General features: G+C 39.1%; 2 protein-coding genes across 4 annotated transcripts in view; one reads left to right on the top strand and one right to left on the bottom strand.

The window, feature by feature from the left end:
* Positions 1 to 8,677, top strand: part of ERO1B (endoplasmic reticulum oxidoreductase 1 beta) — a 29,751-nt gene extending 21,074 nt beyond the window's left edge. Inside the window, exons 13-16 of the mRNA XM_017817532.1 lie at positions 574 to 643; positions 1,815 to 1,901; positions 3,309 to 3,442; positions 4,157 to 8,677. Coding sequence (XP_017673021.1) covers positions 574 to 643; positions 1,815 to 1,901; positions 3,309 to 3,442; positions 4,157 to 4,217 — 352 coding nt within the window. The 3' untranslated portion in view covers positions 4,218 to 8,677. The remainder of the gene's footprint in view (positions 1 to 573; positions 644 to 1,814; positions 1,902 to 3,308; positions 3,443 to 4,156) is intronic.
* Positions 8,678 to 9,832: 1,155 nt separating this feature from the next.
* The window catches only part of GPR137B (G protein-coupled receptor 137B), a 28,758-nt gene continuing 17,126 nt past the window's right edge, over positions 9,833 to 21,464 (bottom strand). The window contains exons 5-9 of one of the 3 annotated variants that reach the window (XM_017817533.1): positions 20,984 to 21,206; positions 17,112 to 17,261; positions 14,941 to 15,069; positions 11,974 to 12,098; positions 9,833 to 10,431 (exon numbers count right to left, since the gene is read on the bottom strand). In XM_017817533.1, coding sequence (XP_017673022.1) covers positions 10,263 to 10,431; positions 11,974 to 12,098; positions 14,941 to 15,069; positions 17,112 to 17,261; positions 20,984 to 21,206 — 796 coding nt within the window. In that variant the 3' untranslated portion in view covers positions 9,833 to 10,262. Of the gene's footprint in view, positions 10,443 to 11,973; positions 12,099 to 14,940; positions 15,070 to 17,111; positions 17,262 to 20,983; positions 21,207 to 21,464 lie in introns of all 3 variants that reach the window. The other 2 variants (XM_017817534.1, XM_017817535.1) reach the window with 2 other exon arrangements.

Here is a 21,464-nt window from a genome sequence, read left to right as displayed (position 1 = left end):
TACAAAAAACCCCAAACCACACAACACCCTGGGCTACTCCCTGTATGTTGCTCTTTCTGATTTTTTCAATATAAGATGCACATGATTTATTTTGAAAAGGAAAGTACTACATGCAGTCTTTTAATGATCCACTGAGTAATCCAGCTCTTGTCATAGACTTAACATGTGGTGGTTTATCCATCCCTTCTTTCTTCTGTTCGCTCTAGAAAATTCTTAAGTTCAGTTCCTTTGCTCTCCTTTTTGCTAGTTTTTGTGATTGTTAACATGTTGTGCGGCTTTATTGCTGTCCCTAATCATAGTCTTGCTACGTATTTGACATATGGTCAGATAACAGTCAATTGGAAGGAAAAACTTTAGCCAATTTCAGTGTATATTATAATAAAACTGTGAATAGCAGATTTCAAGTTACAGTGATTAAATAGTAAAACTGATACCATCAAGTAATTTTTTTAGGCTAATCTGCAAAGACTAGGAACTCTTATGGCATCAGCTGCTCGCCAAGCTTGATTGAACATTGTAGTTTATGCCAGTTGTAGTTATGCATTTGTTTTGATCGCATTTTGTCTTTATTAGGTCCTTCCATATGCACTTTGATGAAAAGTCCATGTTTGCTGGAGATAAAAAAGGAGCCAAGTCATTAAAGGTAAAGCTAGTTTTCTGAATTACTCCCAAAATACCCATTTTGGAATTAAGTTGTCTTATTTTAGAAAACCCTTCTACCTACCAGAATCATACTGCTGACAGCAGAAAAGGCAGGGATAAAAACTTAGAGTTGTATCTGAGACCTTTTAATCCACTGTATGTAATCAGCTGCTGTCCTGATCCTAGCAGACTGAAATCTCTGGCTTTGTGCCTTGAGTCTGCCATCAGGATTGTGGTGGGGCAAATGAGTTGAATTAGTATTACCAGTAGGTGCAGTGGTGTTTATTTTTAAATAGAATATCTGTTTCACATAGGTATCTCCAAAAAAAAACCCCAGCGCAGTCACATTTGTTTTAAAAACTGATGTCTTATAATAGACAGTATATTATCATGTAATATAATGTCATACTTAACGTTAGAAAAGCATAGCTCCTAGACATGGGAACCTAATGTGAGCACTGTAACTACACAGCAACTTCCAGTGTTAACATGCTGGTGTTCAGATTGGTATACATTACAATTCCACAGTTTGTGTGGCTCAGTAATAAATGGCTGTGTTAATATTTGGTAACACTTTTAATATTTCAGTAGCAGTATGGAATCTCATCATCATTACAAAGAATGCTATTAGAAAAGTGCCAGTGTTTTGTCAGCCCAGCTAGTGTTTTTTGGGCCTTAATTAATTGAGATCAGCCTAAGTAGTTCTGTGCTGTGCTTGCTCCCACTCTGAAGCTGCAAAGCAACAATCTACCCATAGCTTTGACCAGGAAATATCTTTTGTGAATTGTAGCATGTTTGCCTGTTGGTCAAAAAGGTAGGATGGTTCAAAAGGGATTTGAATAAAAAGGGAAATAAAAATGGGTAGGGACACAGATACAGTAGTTCTAACTTGGAAAATTTTGAGAAAGTTGGTAGAAAGTCAGTGTACAGAATCCAAGTGTTACCCTGCATGTTCAATATTTTTGGAGGTTTTTTTGAGGAATTACCTGTTAGGAGTGACTTGGAAACAAGATTCTGGGTTTACGTGTACCTTTGTTATGGCCTGACTACAAAAGACAATGATTTTATTCAGTTTTGGTAAGAGATAGTGGATATTCTAATGGTACTAAATTTGTTAACCTTCTAGCTCTGTACATTAACTTAACATTTTTTATTTTGCTTTTAACTGATAGGAAGAATTCAGATTGCATTTCAAGAACATATCCCGCATAATGGACTGTGTTGGATGTGACAAATGCAGGCTGTGGGGCAAGCTGCAGGTACAGTTTATTGTGTGTGTGTGTGTGTGTGCATGGCAAGGGCAGATTCCAAGATAAGCATCCATTTCATTTTGACAGGATGTCTCTTACCTTAGCGTTCAGACTTTCTGCACAGAGTTGGTCTTTGATATCCTTACCTGTGTATTAAAAATAAACGTATGTCTAATTCACTGTTAAACAATTTTAAAAAAATGCTCAAAATATTTTATTTAGTCAAAGGCTGTTTAGTTTACTAGAAGGTAGAGTTTTTCTCCTGAAAGAGATGCATTTAAAACAGACATTTCATGATGAATTACTACTGATAGTCAATATCTTATCTGTATTCATTGATCAGATGAGCCTTGTAGAATCACTTATGGGAAACCTTCCTGTAAATACAGCACTTACTTGTTAGAAAATCCAGTGTGATATTTAACACCACAAATTAAGGCATAAGAAAAAGTAATTCAGATTTTCACAGTTTACACAGAAGGCAGCAAATGAACACAAACGTGCACAGTAAAGCTGAATTTTGAAGAAATTTCATTTTCTGGACACTTACTGTTCTTCTTTTACTGAGAACAATATTTTAAGCCTCAAGACTAATATTAAGTCCAGACTGAGAATGGTTATTTTGTAGTGCCTGCTATACTATACTGCTGTATTGCATTGAACCTATCAGTGCAGTTTTCAAAGAAGTTCCTAACATCAAAATTTCAGTGGTCTCTGCTGAATTTCCAGAGTTCTACTTATCCTGTCCTATGCTTCTGATCTATTGTTGTTTTTCCTTCTCACTCAAAATGAAACAGGGCCAGACTTCTTGACCTATAAAGTTCCCTTGCAGCTAACTCCAACCACATTTTGTCAAAATCCAGTGGTTGTCTTTGTAACCAGATTAAATGCAAAAATAAGAAAAGCTGCTTCTGTTCTATTTCTGCATAGAAAACAAGGGTTGAAAGTGAAACTGCAGTGTCTACCACTGGGTTTGGAGGTGGAAAAAGCACTCATGTTGTGATACCTTATAAGAAAACTTAGTTTGACTATAAGAGAAAGGGGACAGGAAAAGGGGAGATGTGCTCCATCAGCAGTGGGATGTCAGTAAAGTAAGGGGCAGGAGGGAGATGGAAGTGTTGCAATGGGCATATTTCATATATGTGGCCAAGAAGAAAAGAGATGGGTAAAGAAGATATTAAAAATAGAAGGATGAAGAGCAAGTTACATGAGGAAACAAATGTTCTTAAATAACTGACTGAACCTGGTACACAACTGGTGGCATGCATTTCTATTAGTGCTCTGATTTGTGTGCAGTTATTTGGGTTGAGATATTGGGAAATAAGAATTGGTACTACAGTTTGCCTGCATTAGTAATTTTTGAAAGTTTTTATGGTTTTCCAAGTGTTTGAAGGAGTGATCTAACTTTTTTTGTAGACTCAAGGCTTAGGAACTGCTCTGAAGATCTTGTTTTCTGAGAAAGAAATACAGAGCCTTCCTGAGAATAGCCCATCAAAAGGTTTTCAACTGACGCGACAAGAAATAGTTGCTCTTGTAAATGCCTTTGGAAGGTAAGGTGTTATTATTTGTGTAGTAGAGAAACATAAAACTTCAGTGTCAGTGCTCAGGCTTTGTGGAAAGATGGTGGTGTACATGTAGCTATAGCTTTTTAAAGGCTGAATTACCATTAGTGATATCGATAAACTTAATGCCCTCAAACTGAGCATGTGGAGTGCTTATTATTAGCCTTGGTCATGATTCTGTGTTTGGATCTAATTCATCTCTCTATCTCAAATCTCATAAATTTCATCTTGTGGAAGGTGGATTTTAGTCTCTTAAATAGAGTTTATGATTAATTTTTTTAAAATTTACTGCATTCAGATGATGAACATTTTAACGGCTGTAAACAATTCTTGCTTTGTTCATCATGTTAGTTCTTCAGATCTTGATTATAACAATCTGTTCCTGTTTAAACAATCTAATTAAACAAAAAGAAAGTAATAAACTTTATCTCTGCTTATGGATTTTTATAGGTTTAATGAAGCAGGGACACTTGAACATATAAACTTTAATTACTGTAGTATGTTATGTAAATATATATGTAAGTGGGGAGTTAGATAGGAGATCATCTGAGAGAAAGTGTATCTTAAGTGTGTTAACCTTTGGAACAGAATTGTGTTTGGAAAAAAAAAATACAAAGAAAGAAAAAGTCCCCATGAATGTGATGATTTGTACCTCTCTTTCACATCTGATTTAATAACATTTAGGTGGTTTTTGTTTTACAGGCTTTCCACAAGTATAAAAGAGTTGCAGAATTTTAAAGTTCTATTACAAAAAACTAGGTAATGAAGGCCTTTGCACAACCTGTTAGTGAAGATCATTTACATGACTGCATTGAGCAGAAGGAACTGATCCTTACAGGACTCACATGAACTGATAAAAAATAAAATCAAATACCAACTTGAATATTTATGTTTAAACTAGAAAAGGTTATTAATTAGAAAATATATTTATGAATGAAATATATAGTTTTTAAATGTGTAAATTATGCTGATCTGTTTATTTTTTAAGTTCTCTGCTCACAGTTCTGTTTTACTGAAACTTCATAAATTTTCTCATTTCCTTGTCTTTCTGAGACAGCTTCTTTATATGAAAACATATGTACCTTCACCCTGACTTGGCCTGTCCTGAGAGAGGGGGGTCACTTCTTGTCTCTCCCTGGTTATTGAGCTTCAGTATATTCTGAGGACTTGGTGAAGTTCTGACTGTCAGAAAGAAGGGGGGGGGAGGACCTAAACCAGCACAACAACAACCACCAAACTACAAAAAGGAAATAAGGCTCTTGCTGAGTTCCGGCTTCTTACCATAATAATGAAACTTACCTAAAAATAGTAAATTTACTGAACAGAAAATTTGATTTCATACTGAGCTCCTTTGCATCATGCTGAGATCAACATTTTTTTTTCCCTTGAATTGTGTTTTTCAGAATTTGTTTTCTTTAAAATTACTACCTTGTCTTTGCAGCACAGTTGGAAGTGACTTTTCTGCAGCTCCTTAGCTACCTGCATTTGCTTGGGGGTGGAGGTCAGGGCAGGGGCAGATGGTTAGTGGAGTGCTGCTATCTGAAAAGCCTCAGTCAATCAAATTTGCTCCATATTATTTTCTGGATTCTAATCACAAGTTCAGTTTCCGGAAATTGTCTTTTTAATGTCTAAAATTTTAAAATAGCACACTTCGGTCTTTGAGCCATGGAAATAAATTTGCTCTATGTGAGTTATGTCTGAGTGCTATGTTAAAAGATCAGTGTAAAAAGAACTTGTTTTTGTAGTCACTTTTAAAAAAAAAGATGCTTTTTAAAATTCATAATCATAGTGACGTTTAATACCACATACTCTATCTATGCAAACCCTTCCTGTATCTTCTTTAAAAGGATATTCAGAGTAAAAAAACGGGTATGTTAATAGCATTACTTTCATAGAATAAGAAATTATTCATGTGTCGTTGTCCACAAATGTCAGTGATAACTTACCAGTGTCAGAACAGAATTCAGAAACAGATTGCCAATTAGTAGCAACCAAATATTGGTTTAAATTTAAAATGAAGTAGGCATTTCTTTTAAACCAGCATGTTTAAAAATGAAGTTAGGAGTTACGAATGTAGAAAGTGCTGGTACAGTGTAGATACATCTCTTGTTTTTAAAAACAAGTCTTCACAAAATTAAGTGCTCTTAATCATTTTTCACCCTACCAGATACTGAGTGACCTGTTTATATAATTGATTGTAACTGTATTGGCTTCCATAATGTGTTCCTTTACCACTGAGATTTTCCGAAGGCTGGAATACACTCTGTCCTTTGTTTCCAGACTAGTCTCAAATTTCTACCTGACTGGAAATGAAATAGACTATCCTGCTGACGCTTGCTTTTATAAAAAGTACTGTTCCTCCAGAAAGTAAGTCCCCTTGAGTCAACCTGCGATAAGCTAAATGAAAGGGTGAGGGGAGACAAAAGGGAAAAAAAGCAGCCAAAAACTAAACCACCCCCACAAAGTTTTGGTGATAGTTGCATAAATTGGCAATGAACTGGTATCCAGTCAGAAGTTCCTGTTTAAGCCAATAGGTAATTGAATGTGGTGTTAGGGAAAGCTGAGGCCAGTCTGGGAATGTTATGTTCTTACCTAGTAGACTCTTTAGCCTGTGGGCAACTGCATCTGAGCAAGTCACCACAGGTTTTCTCTTTCTAGTTAATGCAGAAGAGCAGGATGTGTCTAGGTGGATTCACCTGGCCTCTTCCAAGCTCTCTATTTGTACCCTAGAGTTTTTCTCCATTAAATTGAAGTGGGAATCCAAGTAACTAACTCAGATGTGAACAGCTGTGTTTAGTAAATGAGTTACACACTGAGTATCCAAATCTTCTGAGTAATTGTATATACTGAAAGAGTGTAGTTTTCGGTTGGCCATTAATTCCTTGCCTTTTAGATAGACCTGCAAGGGCTAGAACCTGTAGACTCACTTGTGTGAGGAATGCTGTACACCTGGGATTTATCTGTATTGTTATATATTACAGTGCCTAAAGCTTTAGGCAGGATTTTCTAATGGAAAAAAAAATTGTATTATCTGTGCCACCCCAGGAAGGACCTGAGTCTCAGAAATGTTTCTTCCTTTTTCCCCCTCACTTTGTGGGGAAAGTGAATTGCTTCCAACCTCCTTCTGGGGATGCAACTTGCTATTTTGGTTTTTTTTCCCACCTGTGCCTGGCTAAAATCTACAGACACTGAAGCAGCATCATGCACTTGCTCACGAGACAGGAGAGAGATTTGGGTATGCAAATCCTGGATACCTGCTCCTTGGAGCCCTCACTGGCACAATGCAGGCAAGGTTAATACTTTTGGGTAAGGACATAAAGAGATGGGAAGCTTTTCTTCTCGTTTGTGTCATGGAAACACAGGAATGCAACTGAACAGCAAATTCTGCATTTGGGGAAGTTCTGTTGCACTTGAAGGTGCATCTTGCTTAGTGATCAAATATGGAAGGTTTTTCATTTCACTATCATTGTAGAAATGGGACATAACATTTTTCATGTAACAAATCTGGTTGAAACAATTTTCCTGTCACCATCTTTTTTTACTATATTTAATGTACATTCTGTGACTGTGCTGCCTATAAAGTTTTGCTGTGTGGGTTGGATGACTTAGTTCTTTATATGTTCAATTAAATTTTAGAAATTTACAGCTGTTTTTATATTAAAGAATAAGGTTAGTTACACTGTCCACAACCTGTAAACTATTTTAAATTCCAGCTCCCTGTTGGAGATCAGCTTGTCAACATTGTCTGTCATTCATTTCAGAGTAACAGTACATTTCCTTGTACAAATGACAAAATGATTGTAATCCCAGAGGTAGCGAGAAGACAAAGACAAAAATGTTTAATTGTTCCTAAGTCAAGAAGACTTGTGTGAAATGGTAAAAAAAAACTTGGTGCAAACTGCATAGGTAAAAAGTAGAGCACTGTTGTGAACAACTTGCTCTTCAATTGAGGAGAAAGGTCAGAATATAGATTTAAAACAATGAAATACAGAGACTTGTGTAAGCTGGAATAATAAGTGTTTTCCTACTTTTCAGCTGATGAGCTGTGCTGTCTGTCATTATATGTGCATGAAATACACTGTGCCACACTTTCTTGAGTTGTGTTTTGATGGTTGGGTTGCCTTTCTCTGACCTTGCTTTGTGCTTTTCTGGGAAATGACCTGTAATGTGTTGTAAATAATCTTGATGCTCATGTTTATAAAGTAGCAATCAGCAATTCATCACTTTCCAATTTCTCCATATAGCTACCCTATTAAAATGTAATATTTATTAAAATCAAAACCAATGTTGAAACTGCTTACTGAGATCTAAACACTTCTGAATCTTTGCTATGTTTGAATCTACAAGATGCAAATTAAAGTATTTTCTGCTACAACTTGTTTTTGTGAATGTAATTTTTGGGGTTTCATTTGAAAATACATTTTTTGCTTTTCATTTACCCTTCAACTACATTTGGTAGATATTATATAAATTACATTATTTTTATGACATTCATTTAAGCTTAAAATGATGAGCAGATTTTCATCTCACTTCACTTTCATTCAAAAGATGAAGGTAACCTGTGTATCTGTTGCTGTTTACAGTGCACTGTAGTGTGTCTGCACATCAGAAATCCATTAGCCCCTCTTTAAGACCAATTGTTTTAAGAGACAAAAAGGCTTATTTTGAAATGAAGCTTGTTCTGTCCCTTTTTCAGAATAGCTTATAAAATCAGATCTGTAAATAATGTTTTTTGGTTGGTTCACCCAATGGGATTCTTTGTGTTGAAATTATTTCCCTGAAGGGTTTCTGCAGCTCTCTGTTTCTTTCCATGTATGCATTTTTAACAAATTATCTTACTAAAAATTTGATACATATATTTCATCCCCAGTTTAGGTGGGTAAGTACCTGTTACGCAGGTGATGATAATTATAGTGATTTAATTTAAGTTTAAGATCTTACCTGTCAGTGTTGTTTAAATCTCTTGTGTTTGAGAGTATTTAATTCGTTACTATGGTTGGTTATAGTCACTTGTCATTCCACTTTTTTGCATGCATATACTGTGGTATAGGGACTAAGCTTGTTTTTAAGTGCAAGATTCTCTTAAGTTTTTGCTGTGCAGTTGTATATTCTGTGAGGGAAATGTAATTCCTGCAGACTTCTCTTGCACTAGGTCTTCGAGAAGTTTTGTACGAACACGATTGTAGAACTTCAAAGGGTTTGATAAAATTTCTGTTCTCTCAACCCCGTGGCACCTTTTTTAATCTCTTACTGATAGTTTAATTGGCTTTTTTTCTTCAATGCACATGCGTGAAGAAGGCAATGGAAGCTTTGGGAGGGCAAACAGTTTACTTCTGCTGGAGGCAAGGTTCATGCTTTGACTTGGAGACCCTAAAGACCAAAGAACCTGTGGAAGACTCAACGTGTGAGTGTGGCACTACTATGCTTTTGGCTTTCAAGCAGATCTGATCAGATCTATTCCCCATCCCTTCATTTTTTTCCCCTGTAGATACTTGATGAAATGTACATAAGAATTCTTGATTACTTGGGCTTCCTGAAGTTGAGCATGAGGAAAACATGAAGCCTGTCCACCATTTGGGGCTACTGTAGTACACCTCAAAATGAAGGAACTACTTTTATTCTAGTAATCTAGTAAAGATTGCTAGAAGTACTACATTTTTCTCAAGTGATGTGTGGATTGAGTTACAGTATTTGTTTTACACGGGGAAGGAGAAAGACAGTAGGGCTGCAGAGTTCTTCACCATCGAGCACTGGGCACAATAAAAAGACCTGAAGTAAATTCAGGGTTTCTCTTTGCCTTGAATTAGTAATAATTACTTCTACACTTGCTCTGTGCAAATTTTGCATCCTGGAATGGTATTTATCCAGCATTTCCACGACAACCCACTACATTACCCCTGAAGATACAAGGCTGAAGCACAGCTTTGCTGACCTTCTGCTCATTATGTAGAAAGGTGCACTCCAGGTTTTTTTGCTTTACATACTCCTGGCTCTTGTTCTATTCCCAGACTGCATTTCTCGTGTTCTTGATAAATAATTAGGCAGGTACATACTGTTAGATATTTCCCTCTCCCTGGCTAGGCCTTTGACTTACTCTTCTACATAATATACCTAGATCTAATTGATGGAGAGGATCACATAACTTTAATTTTTCAAACATAGACGTTTTCAGGCTGTTTTGCAGTTCACAATGCTCCACTTGGAGCAAATGCCCATCTTTACTCTTCTGTGACAGTCCCTAGATCTGCTGAGAAGATACAGTTTTCCTACTTTATTAGAAGAAAGCGGTGTACAGATCACTTTTAGCCTCCAACTATCATGCCACACTGAGTAAGCAGTGATATCCAAGGAATAAATTGTGCTCTGAGAACCTAGCAGTAACTTGAAAATACAGTATTTAATTGGGTTGGTATTTTTTCCTTACAGGCTTTTATGTGCATGTAAGAATTGCAACTGTCATGCATTTGAAAAACCCATTCATGTGTTTACAGTATATTCATCATAATCATATATTTCTAACCTAGTACACAGTGTAAAAATAAAAATACTTAGAAAATAATTATGCTGTTTCACTTCATGAAATTTGCTCTTTTAAAATGAGCATAAAAATGATTAAATTATACTTTCTAACAACTCTATTCAAAGCCAAAAACACCATGGCTTGGAACAAGGTATTAATTGGAACAGTCTTCAAACTTTAAATCATTAGCTTATACTTCTTCTTGAACTATGGAAAGCTCGTGGCAAGGTTCTTCATTTATCTGTGCATAGGAACGCTTCTAAAAACCAAAAAGGTGAGGAAAAGTTGCTAAGCTTTGTTTTTCAGAATATCGGTTTTAATATCGGAATGTCTTGGAATGCTGTAGGTGATTGATGTTATACAGGGCTTGGCCGGTCTGTGTCCAGTGCTGGATCTTGTTGGAGGGATCCTATGTAAGCCATGAAGCTGTTGTTCTGATGGCTCCAGTCGTAGTAGTCTGGAGAGAAACTTAGAAAGAAAACAGAAGAATTAGTGCCTGGCACTAATTAGAACCTGGTTGGTTCTGTAGATACCTGTGGGAAAAATGCAAATCACATAGAGGAGGTGAAGTGCAAAAATAAGATATACCCCCAACCAGGGGTTCAGGCAGCCGTTTATTTTTCTGATCTGTTAATTATTTTGGCTCAAGTGTTCTCAACTTACTACGTGTTTCCTGATTCTCCCAGTTCACTAAAGACCCTTTCCTTTCTGACTCATTGTTCCAGAAGGTGTTTGAAAAATCTCAGAAATGATGCTGCTCATCCCTGCCAAGTCCTGGCACTGTGAGACCTGTCAGTGACAGACCTAAACCTCCTGTGTCCATGCCCAAGGGACTGTGACTGGTTAGCAGCTCTGGGGTGCTGGCATTTCTCCCATGAGCAGTGTGAGACAATGTATGTGGCTGGCTTGGTTCCCACTGGGGGCTGTGCATGTTACCAGTGTGGCTGGTTCCCTGATGGCTCTGTGTGGGAGGGGAGGGTGCCTCTAGCTCTAGGCTGGATACCAGATTGGCAAACACCACCTCCAGCATCCTCGTGGGTCTAGTTACTAAGTGAAAAACTAATGAATGCAGGGGTAGGATGATTGATAATTGTAAATAGTGAGTATTTAACTTTACTGAACCGTAGTCTGGGCTCAGAGACAGTGACCACACAGTCTTAGCTAAATGAGTGATAAGAACTAGATCTGGGTATGTAACCTATGATTAACAAGTTAGCTGGCATTTTAAGATGAGTGATTATGCTAATCTGGCATAGTGTAGATACAGGAACAGCAAATGCCTGAACTTCCTTTCAGAACAGGATAGAGTCCTGGAAGTGCCTTTCCTTCTCTGAATTAGGTGCTATCATTGTTGGCATGAGCTGCTCCTTCCTGGACGGGAATCCTTACCTAAAGCTCCCAGTTGCACAAACTGAATTTTTATGCCAGCTCTGGGTGCTGGGGGATTTCAGCAGTTAGGTGGATTTTCCTAAGCTTTCAGCATGTGGGAAAGCAAATGCTCCTTTCATTTCAGGTACCCCTCAAGACATTTAGCCATGTTACAGGGCAACCTAAGTTGAGAGGCTTCTCACTGACACCATCACAAGCTGCTGCCTGTACTGTTGAGCTCTTTCCTGCTCCCCCTGAGCAGGAAGACAGCTGTTTTTCTAGGCTGCATTGCTCACACACTTGAATGAGTAAATGGCACTTCTTAAAAGCCACTCCTGGAAGAAACAGAGGGTGAAACATGCAACCCAAAGATCTGACCTGCATTTTTCAAAGCACAGCATGCTCCTGCCATTCTTAAATTATGTAACTGTTTCCATTCTTGTGAATGATCCCTACAGTCACTCAGTGCTACTTTTCCACTACAACTTCCCCATTTGCTTCCCCTCACCGTCCCTGGGATTTATGCAACAATTGCAGCTAGACAATTTACATCAGTGTTTTGCAGTGTGTCAGAGTTGTTCCTCCTCCGGTTTCTGTTTCAGGAAGTAAGCAGTTCCCTCTTGTATCTCACCTGCCCTGTGCCCCCTGTGGCGCAATGTTCCACGCTAGATCATCATCACTGTCATATCTGCGAGGGTTGTCAAAGAAGTAAGATCTGGGACTGAAGCCATGGCTTGGGACCATTCCTGCATTGGCCTGAGGGAAAGGAAACCTCAGTCAGTACTTGCACCAGGTGGATAAACTTCTTGGTGCTTGATTTCTAAAAGAAGTCACTGCAGACTTACCTCCTGGTTTCCAAAATAAAGCAGACAATTAAACATTTGCTGTACACAATAGAAATAATTTTACATTCTCTGTATATCTCTATCAGTATAGTGATAATCTACTGATCTCAACAGCTTTTCCTTATCCTCATTTCTTTTTTAACACGTGACCCATTTCTGAAACCACCCTCCAGTCTGCGTTTAATCTGTCTGCTGAATTCTGTCCATCCTTTGGCACTTTGTGCTTTTAGCCAGCTGACTTGAAGTGAGCAGTAGGGAAGCAGCTGAGAAGCTGAAGCATATGAAACACCTAAAGAGATTTGATTTTACCTCCCACATTGGTCACACTCTCTCCTGGTGCCTTATGTCCCTTGCCTCAGGGATGGATGATTTGAAGCTTGGCACCCTGCTTGGTGAAACTGTGCTTGAAAAATCCCTTAGGACCTCGCTGAGCAATTTCAGTATCTACTCTATAGTGCTATGAGGGTCAAAACCCAAGGTCAGGTCCTTTAATAAAACAGAGAAAGGGGTGTACATGTAACTCCTTTATTTACAAAACATTTTCCTTTTATTTCCTTATCAATCAAAACAAAAGATATACAAGATTCAAAAGGTCAGTTTGATTCTGGAAACAGTGCAGAGGAACATCTAGAACCCAGCTGAGCCTTATCCACTGATCCACTGCTTCCATCCATCGGGAACAGGGTTCCCTGCACCTGTGGATAAGCCAGGAAGATATCTTCTCCCTGGCCTTAGGCAGGAGAGCATTAATCTCCCCCTTTATTTTAGATATTAAATAACTTTGATAGAGATGAAGTAAAGATAAGTACATCTCTGTCGTGTGCCCATTTACAACATTTGTCTGACTGAAGGTAAGGAAAGGCAAAGGGCCACACGCTGCAGTGACCCTGTGTAAGCACCAAAGCTGACAGACAGCTCTTTCTAGGCTATAATCGTCTGTGGAGAGGAGCCTCGGATTTGAACAACGCTGAACGCAGCATGCTTCTACTCAGACTTTTTGTTTCTGAAGTCCTGAATGAAACATAAAACCTAAGAACAACTATTTCTTGGGGTTTTTCCTTATTAAAAATAAAGGATATTTTGGATTTTTACTAAATCAAAGTTGTTGTTAAGGTTTTTTTAACTAAAGGAGGGTTTGTTTTAATTCTAACACCATGCTTTCTGACTAAGTATTTTCAATAAGTATTAACTTAACCGTTAACAGCCTCCTGAACGCATTAGCCTGAAGTCCTGCGGCCCTTGGTCTCCCTCTTGTGGCATCCTCGCACTGAAGTTCAGTTTTCCCTTGCTACAATCTCTTAATTTTTTGTTTCATTCTAATGTTGCTTCTGGTTTTCCTCTTAATATTTGTCATATGCAGAAAAAAAATCTATAGATGACCTAACACATACGACAGATAATGTCTACCCTAAAAAAGGTACCTATAAAAGAAGTGATATCACTGACTGGCTCTTCTGAACTGTATCTTTATGAAGTTGGAGATTTAAGGCTTTCTGCAAATCACAGTGCAGAAATATAATGTTATATGTGTTACTGCAGTGCTCTTTGACTTGTGAGAATACTGTCTGACTCCATTTGAACTCTTATTTGAGTAGGATTCCAAGTCTTCATATGATCAGCTTTTTGAAAGGCGTGATTAGACCGCATCCCTTATTTTCATACTCTTGTGATCTCCCACACACTATCCAAACTTGTCCACCAGGTCTAGCCTCACTAAACTCAGTTTAAATAAAATGAGATCTCTCTGTGGTCACTTTTTAGAAGAGCAGCACCACTGGGCTGTACTTAAAAACATTTCTTGTCTTGGCAGTTGTCCTGTCCTAAGCAGAAGTGGGGCTGAGGTATTTTTGGTGATGGACACTGGAGTCTCTGGGGTTTCTCAGTGCAACGTCAGGTATCACTTTCTTGTTCAGCTTGGTTTCATCATTGTCTCTGAAATGTTCGTATGAGAATGAAAACCATCACCTTGTCCAAAAAGTTATTCTATTATTTGCTTCTCTTACTTATGTGTTTACCATTGACATCTTTTTTTGGGAATACTAGCTTTGGTTTGGCTTGGCCTACACAAAGAGAGACACTACCTCAGTCATCCTAGCACACGGCTGGTATTCCCCACGTGCCTGTCAGCCAGCATGTCCTATGCTAACCTGGAGACATTGCCTACAGCTATAAAAAGATGTTTGTCCATATATTAACTACCTAGATATTAAGAATACTTACAGGGAATTATGCTTACAACTCACACCTTAATCTCTGCTCTGCTAAAATGGCAAAAAAGTCACCAAGTGCTTGTTATGGCCACTGCTCTTTGACTTAGAAACAATTCCATGGCTGAAATAATTCCGTCTCTTATTTCACACATACCATTGAACAGTTAGCACACTGAACGTTTTTCACTGCTATGTGATGAAACATCTCAAGTTTGGATAACAAACTCCTTTTCCACTGACTCCAGTAAAGTGCTGTAGAAACTTTTAAGTTTAGGGAAAGATGTTGCTAAATTTAAGAAGGTTCCTGATTTTTAGGGTAAAATGCCTGAGAAACACCTTGCCTTCCTCCTTGGTAAATCTGATGAGCTTCTTTCATGAGGAGTTAGCATAAAGAAGTGGGAAGTTTGGGTTGCTTTTATTCTGTCAAGGACACTTTGAAAAAGAGAAATCAGAATGTAAATAAACAAAAGCTCCTTCAGAAGCCGAGCCCTTCGGACTTATCTGGACATTACACTAACAGATACCCTAACACATTCCACTTACTAGATCTTTTGTAGGGTTTCGGACGCGGAAGAAATACACAACCAAGGAAGTAGGCAAGAGCTCCCAGATGAAAAGGATCACTCCGAATACTATGTAACCTGCATCTCCCAGCTGACATTTCAGATCTGCCTATTGAAAAGTAAAAGAGAAAAGTGTTTAAAATTAAAATTGGTAGCTCATTTAAAGGTCCAGGATTCGATGTGTTTTCTTATGAAGTTCTGTATTTAAGTGGCTGAAATGCTTGACAATATGGTCAGAAATTCCATTCAGTAGAGTCACATTAACCTGGCTAATGATTAAAGGCATACTAGAAAAAGCAATATGCTATCTTGGGTACATGACTTCCCTTTCCTTCTACCTTTCTTCCTCCTCCTATCTTTCCTTCAGCAAAATCGAAGTTTAATACACGGGGCTTCCCAGTCTAAAAGCCCAGCAAGCAACCATTTGATTAAGTAACCAAATCCAGTAATGAGAAACTAGTTTTCCAGTCCTTTTCCAGCTGGGAATAATAGTAAAGGAACAATCAATGTTCAAGACCATTGCTTTTAAAAATGAAAGGGTTGGCTCTCTTCAAATTGGTGCACACTGTAAGCTTGAATAACCCTGCTGTTACTGTAGCATTACCTTTGATCTTCTCTCTAGATTTCCACCATTCCCTATAGCAACAGAGGGCAAATCCTGCCCTTTCATGTGTTTTGGACAGAAAAGGAAAGGGTGTTTCTGACTAGTGACCTGAGGCTATACCAAAGTACAAACATTGGGCTGTAATTTTAAAAGTCACTTTTGATTCTAGTATCAAATTGAGTACCCGCTCCTGTGTTCCAGACCCTTTACATATAGTTCAAATAATTTACTCCAAAATTCATGCAGCTTTAATGTCACAAGTCAGAACAGACATTCAAAAAATATAGTAGTGGCCCAAGGCCTAAAGTGTTCCATTGAGCTCCCTATGAACAACTTCTGTCTCCACAGGAGAAAAAGGACAAGTAGTCTGGCCATAAAGTTCCAACCCCTTTGCTCCAGACTGCAGGAGTCAGCATAAGAATTGTCCCCTGCAAGGGGTCAGCAGGAGCAGCAGCAACACTCCAGGCCTCAAGAAGAGGGAAAATGTTTGATTCAGGAGACAAGTCAGAGCCTAGTGCCTTTCTGCCTAAACCTGTGTATTTTAATTACACAGACTGGCAACTCCTAGCTGCCCTCCTCCACACCTCAGCAGGGTTGATTAGATGTCCCTTGACAGACCCTGCTCAACTAACTCATAATGAGGTCCCCTGGGCAATCCTATCCTACTGTTTACCTACTTCTGAATTACAGTTTTATCTACTACTTAACAGAAAGTTGTTAATGGCTCAGGTTTGCTTGGCCACCCTGGCAATACAAGGCACTTGCACGGCTGGGAACACTGCTTTTTGTCTGCAGGTGCTTGCTGAGAGAGTGGGGAGACATCAAGTGTCTGAGATTTTGAGGCTAAAGAAAAGATACTCATGATTCAGACCCAGCCCTGCCATTTTGCCTAGCCTTGACATAGCTGGAATACTGGGACCTAACTATATGTTTCAAAGCAGAGAAAGAAGCTAGATGTCCAAATTTCATAAAATTCAACAAAAAATCCCCCATTATTTCCTTTAGTGTTTTTGTCACTATTAGTTTTCAATCAAAATTGTCGCTTGCAATTAAAGGTTAGGAAGAATCTTAGCCTTATCCTCAAAGTACAGAAATTATCATGCTAATGACAGAATTAAGGTAAATAGCTCCACAGCCTGGATGGAAATGGGAGGTTTTATGATAATTTCAGAACTGAGCATTTCACTGGAATTAAGTACTGTTTTTCTGCTTCTTCAAGCAGAAATAATGGACAAGATACCCGTCTTTTTTAATAAAGAGTACTTTTTCTTTGGACAATAAGATCAAGTTAAATAAAAAATTGATTAAAAAAAATATTTGGCTGGTCATTACTTCTTTCTTTTTTAGCACTGAGTTAGAGTTTTTATTCTCCTTATACCAAAATCATCAGAAATTTGCATTTCTGGAGCAAAACAATCTTAGGGCATTGAATAAAAGAAAAAAATAATAGAACTTGAATATATTTATTCGTCTTGTCATAGCATTTAAGAAATCAGTCATCACATACAGAATGAGATTTTCTCATTAGCAAATATTTTCATACTTGCCTGATCTGATACATTGTACCAATCATAATCAAAAGAGTTGACTTTCTTGGTTTGGGAAAATGATAGGATGAACAAGTTGTAACAGGCTCGTGAGGTATAAAGTAGTATAACTGTCACTCCTATACTTGTCACCTGACAGACAGATGAGCCCTGGAAGAGATTTAAACACAGGTTATTATCCATAAGAGAAGTTGAGAACAACATTGTTTTCCATGGACTTCGAGGGTTGTCACACTGTCTAATGCAGCTGACTTTTTCCTCTCCTTGTTTGGTCAGTATATCCTATACTATGTATATTCCTGTATTTTGTCCGTACCATGGTTTCCAGGCAACTGTAGCAGTTCCAGCCCTTAGCAAAATGGGCTGCGACTAATTCCTACAATTTAGTGAACAAGTGCTATTTTCAGAGCCATGAAAACAGGTAAGAACCACACTTGGTATCAGGTGGAGTGAGAGAATTCAGCCTTCAGGTCTGCATTAGCTACAGAGCATCCTGTATCAGGTGCTGGCTAGCTAACATGATGCAACCTTGCATCTTTTTACAACTACTTGCTATGTTCTTCTTTCCTAAGTAAAGAGCGGGTCATAACAGTCAGCAGTTAAACACAGCACAGACAGGAACAGAACATCCTGCCTTAACTAATGTCAACACAGAGGGGACAAAGTGGAAGCATGGCCTGGGGGCAGTGACCATGGCAGGGCAGTCTCAGTGGCAGCTTGGGCACAAGGGGAGGGATGGGACTACAAGTGTGAAATCACAACACTTCCTAAACCCTAGAGAGAAAACTCGACTGAGAAGGGAAAAGAGCCTAATCATCAGTGAGAGGAGTAAGTGAGATAGCTGACCGCTGTGTTATGTGGAGAGGGTCACTGCCTGGGGCTGAGAAACCAGCACAGCAGTTGTAGCAGGAAGAAAGGCAGGAATCCAGGAGCCATGGCTACAGGAATCTGTATGAGGCTGATCACAGAGCAGACAGATGTACAAAAATGTGACTGGCTGTGAAAGAAGCTCAACGTTTTTGCAGTTGGCTCTGGAAGAGTGCTTTGCCCAGCCAAAGGAGGGAAGATGGGTTAAAGCTCTATGTGCTTTTAGAAGCAAGTTCCCTTTGCTTCACTAGCCCTGCCCTCTCCTTCTCCTGGCAAACACCCACACAAGGAGGACAGGCTCCTCTCATTTCTGTGAGAGAGAGAGAGGCCAAGAGACAAGTTGCTCCTCCCACCACAGTATTATTTATACCAGTGCTGGAGACTGGAAAGTCTGCATCCTATTCCCTCTGCTCACACATTCTGCTTCCAGGTTTGCAGCCAAGGAGCAAAGGTCCAAAGTGTTGTAGCAGGTAGATCAAACATAGTAGAATAGCTAGTGAAGTATCAGGGAAAGTCACCAAGGCACTATGTCCTGAATTCCTGGCCTTCAGGAGACTACCAGGGCTCCATTGCTGCTCACCCATGCTGCTGGCTATTGCCCCTGCGGCTCTGTCAACCCAGTTCCTCAGTCTGCACTCCGCAATGAGTGTAAGTTGAGTAGCTTGGGGATTAATCAGAAAAGCTTGCATAAAACTAGCTTGCCTATTTTCCCAGCAAAATAGCATTGATTCAGGAAACAGTCAAGCTCAGAAGTATTACAGAATCCCCAGTGCAGTCAATGTCTCTGAATTCCTGCTTAGAACATGCTGGAACTATCACCTCTCACCAGAACATGCTGGAACTATCACAACCTGCAGCCATGACAGGAGTGAGCCAAGAGGCTGCTGCTACACAGCAACTGAAGCCAGATCCATAGTAGGCAGTGGTGAAAGCTGTGACAAAACCAGAAAGCCAGAAATGCCTCAAAGAGGAAATGTTTGCTAGGCACTTCTCTGTTCTCCTTCGACACTAACAAGTCAGTGATGCTGTCATGGAAACGGAGGGTGAGAGAGCAGAGAGAAGCTGCTGACTGGCACATACCATATCCCGGTCAGTGGCATTTACAGACTGACAGCAGAAGTGAAGAGCAGAACGGGGTCAGTATTTCCCTGAATAATTTCCCTACATAGCTATCATTCTTTAATAGTTAATAGTTAAATATGCTAGAGATTCACCAAACTTCCATCCCACCAAATACAAAAAAGGGGATAAAAGTGTCCTGGTTTTGCTGCCAGTCAAATATACTTAGTGGACTAGGGAAGGAAGAGTGCAGCAGTGAAAGTAAAGCCAGAGGAATCCTTTTTCAGCCACAGGACCCTGCAGAAAAGAGGGGGAGCACCAAGTTGGTAGCATGTCCCACAACAGAATGCTTTTGGCCAGCACAGAGCTGGCCCAAGTCAGCACCTAAGGGTAGGGCTGTGCACCTCCTTGGTGCAGTTGTTGCCTTGGTACAGAGAACCAGGATGGTCCCCCATGCCAGGTCACAGAGATGGATGTGGTTTCACATGTGGTCAGATGGTACATGCCAGCAGATGGGAGATGCAAGTAAAAGGCCATCAGCACTGAAGCACTGATGCCTATCTTCGTGCAGTAACAGATAAAAGCAGGTTGTTTTTTCACTGCCAGTTCCAGCCATCTGTATCCCTAAAGTATGTGCGGTCAAACCCTACTGGAAATCCCCAAGAGGAACTCCCATTTCAGGCCAGCAGAAAGGAGCAAAGCACCCTCTGATTCTCATTTCCACATTCAAACTTTCTTCAGCTGAGTCTTCTATCCTTTCCTGTCTGCAATAATATAAGATTTTGTTTAGGTTTTGTGAAATAGCTAGAAGTAAAGAAGATTGGGTTTCCTGTAGGAGGAGGAAATGGAACAAAGTAGTCTACCAAAGCCTCCCTTAGGTTAACACTGCTTTTTTCCAGAGATTTATATTTCTGTGACTTGCAGGAGCAGAAAAACTCTTCTTACTAGTAAAAATAATCCATTGCCCGTGCCCTTTGGTCAGCAAATGACAGGTTTGAAAGAAACAAAACAAACTAAGCTGTGTTTTTAAATCTTCTATTCAACCCTGAACTTTCAGTTGTTGTGCAGTACGGCCAGATTTGATTAAACAGGAAATGTACTTATTTCATCGGATTAAGTAAATGGAGAGAGGAATTTTATTATCAGATTTTCTAAATAACAGCTGAAACATTTTTCAAAGGTTCGTTGTGGTAATGGCAATTAGTTAAACTAATAATTTAAGATTTAACTGTCTACTGCAAATGCAAGGACCTTTGAAAGCCCTGTTTCATTATTTATAGATACAAAACATCTTCACTGATTATATAATATATCCTGCATGCTCATGTGATCCCACCCAGCTCCTTGACCACTTAATGTGTTCATAGCTGTAAAACTAACATTATTTCTTTAAAGAATGTTCTGTAAAGTAATAGGGGAAACTTTTTACCCCTTCTCCCCAGTTGGCTAAATTATAATATATTAAGTCTTCTAAAACATATTCTCATTATCTATAGGACAATACACAAAGATATAAAGGGAGATTCATATTTCTCTGGCTTATCTTCAGCATGCTGCTACCCTAGACAGTTAACTTAATCAATGATTTGACAAGCTGAAGGATCCCAAAGTATAGGCCACTTCTATTTAGCAATACTGAAATAAACTGGTCTTCAGACAGGGACCTGGAGAAAGCAGTATCCACTTGAAAAAGAACTGTGAGATACTCCAGCCAATAAGTTCTACAAACTCTGCCTCAAAAATATTTGGGATTTCTAATGCTAGCCAGAAACTCCCTTGATACCACTTAGTATTTAATTCATATATTGAACAGGATGGCCGGCCAAGTGAAAGCTGTGAAGTTTAAGGCCTCCAGCTCTCAGGGAATCTAAAGAACTGTGTGGCTTTATATCACACTGTCCTTGTCTCTCAGAAGGTACTTGAAAAGAACTGAAAATGTACCTTACCTTGGACTCCAAGTAAATGTTGGCTAAAGACATCTTGGAGATCTTATACAGGCAGATGGAGAGTGAAACAGCACACAGCACAAACAACGTGTCATTAATTGCCACCCGAACAGAGACAATGACTTTTCTTTCTGAATTCTGTGTCCTCACCAGTACTGCGCATGTTAAATTCACCAAGAGGAAGAGGAGACTTATGAAAAGAGAAGCCAGGTAGAGGGGCAACCTGGGAGAGCGAGGAGAAAACAATTTTAGTGTTGTTGGTCAGCAAGTGTCAGTCATGAGACAAAAGTTGCACTCTGAGCAATGAAATCTGCATGTGTTGGGCTGCCACAGCTGACAGAGTAACCAGCTGCCTGAGCCCAAATCAAAGTGCTCCAGATTGCTGGAGAGATTAACCTAGCTCATTTCAAACATGTTTTTACAGTTACACAACAAGCTGTAATGAAAAAAAAAAACTAATATCAAGCAGCAAAATGTGAAA

Source organism: Lepidothrix coronata, unplaced genomic scaffold, assembly GCF_001604755.1.
Source record: "Lepidothrix coronata isolate B3197 unplaced genomic scaffold, Lepidothrix_coronata-1.0 Scaffold61, whole genome shotgun sequence".
In the NCBI taxonomy this organism is placed as follows: Eukaryota; Metazoa; Chordata; class Aves; order Passeriformes; family Pipridae; genus Lepidothrix; species Lepidothrix coronata.
Note: the sequence above shows the minus strand (reverse complement) of the source record. Positions and strands in the feature narration are given on the sequence as shown.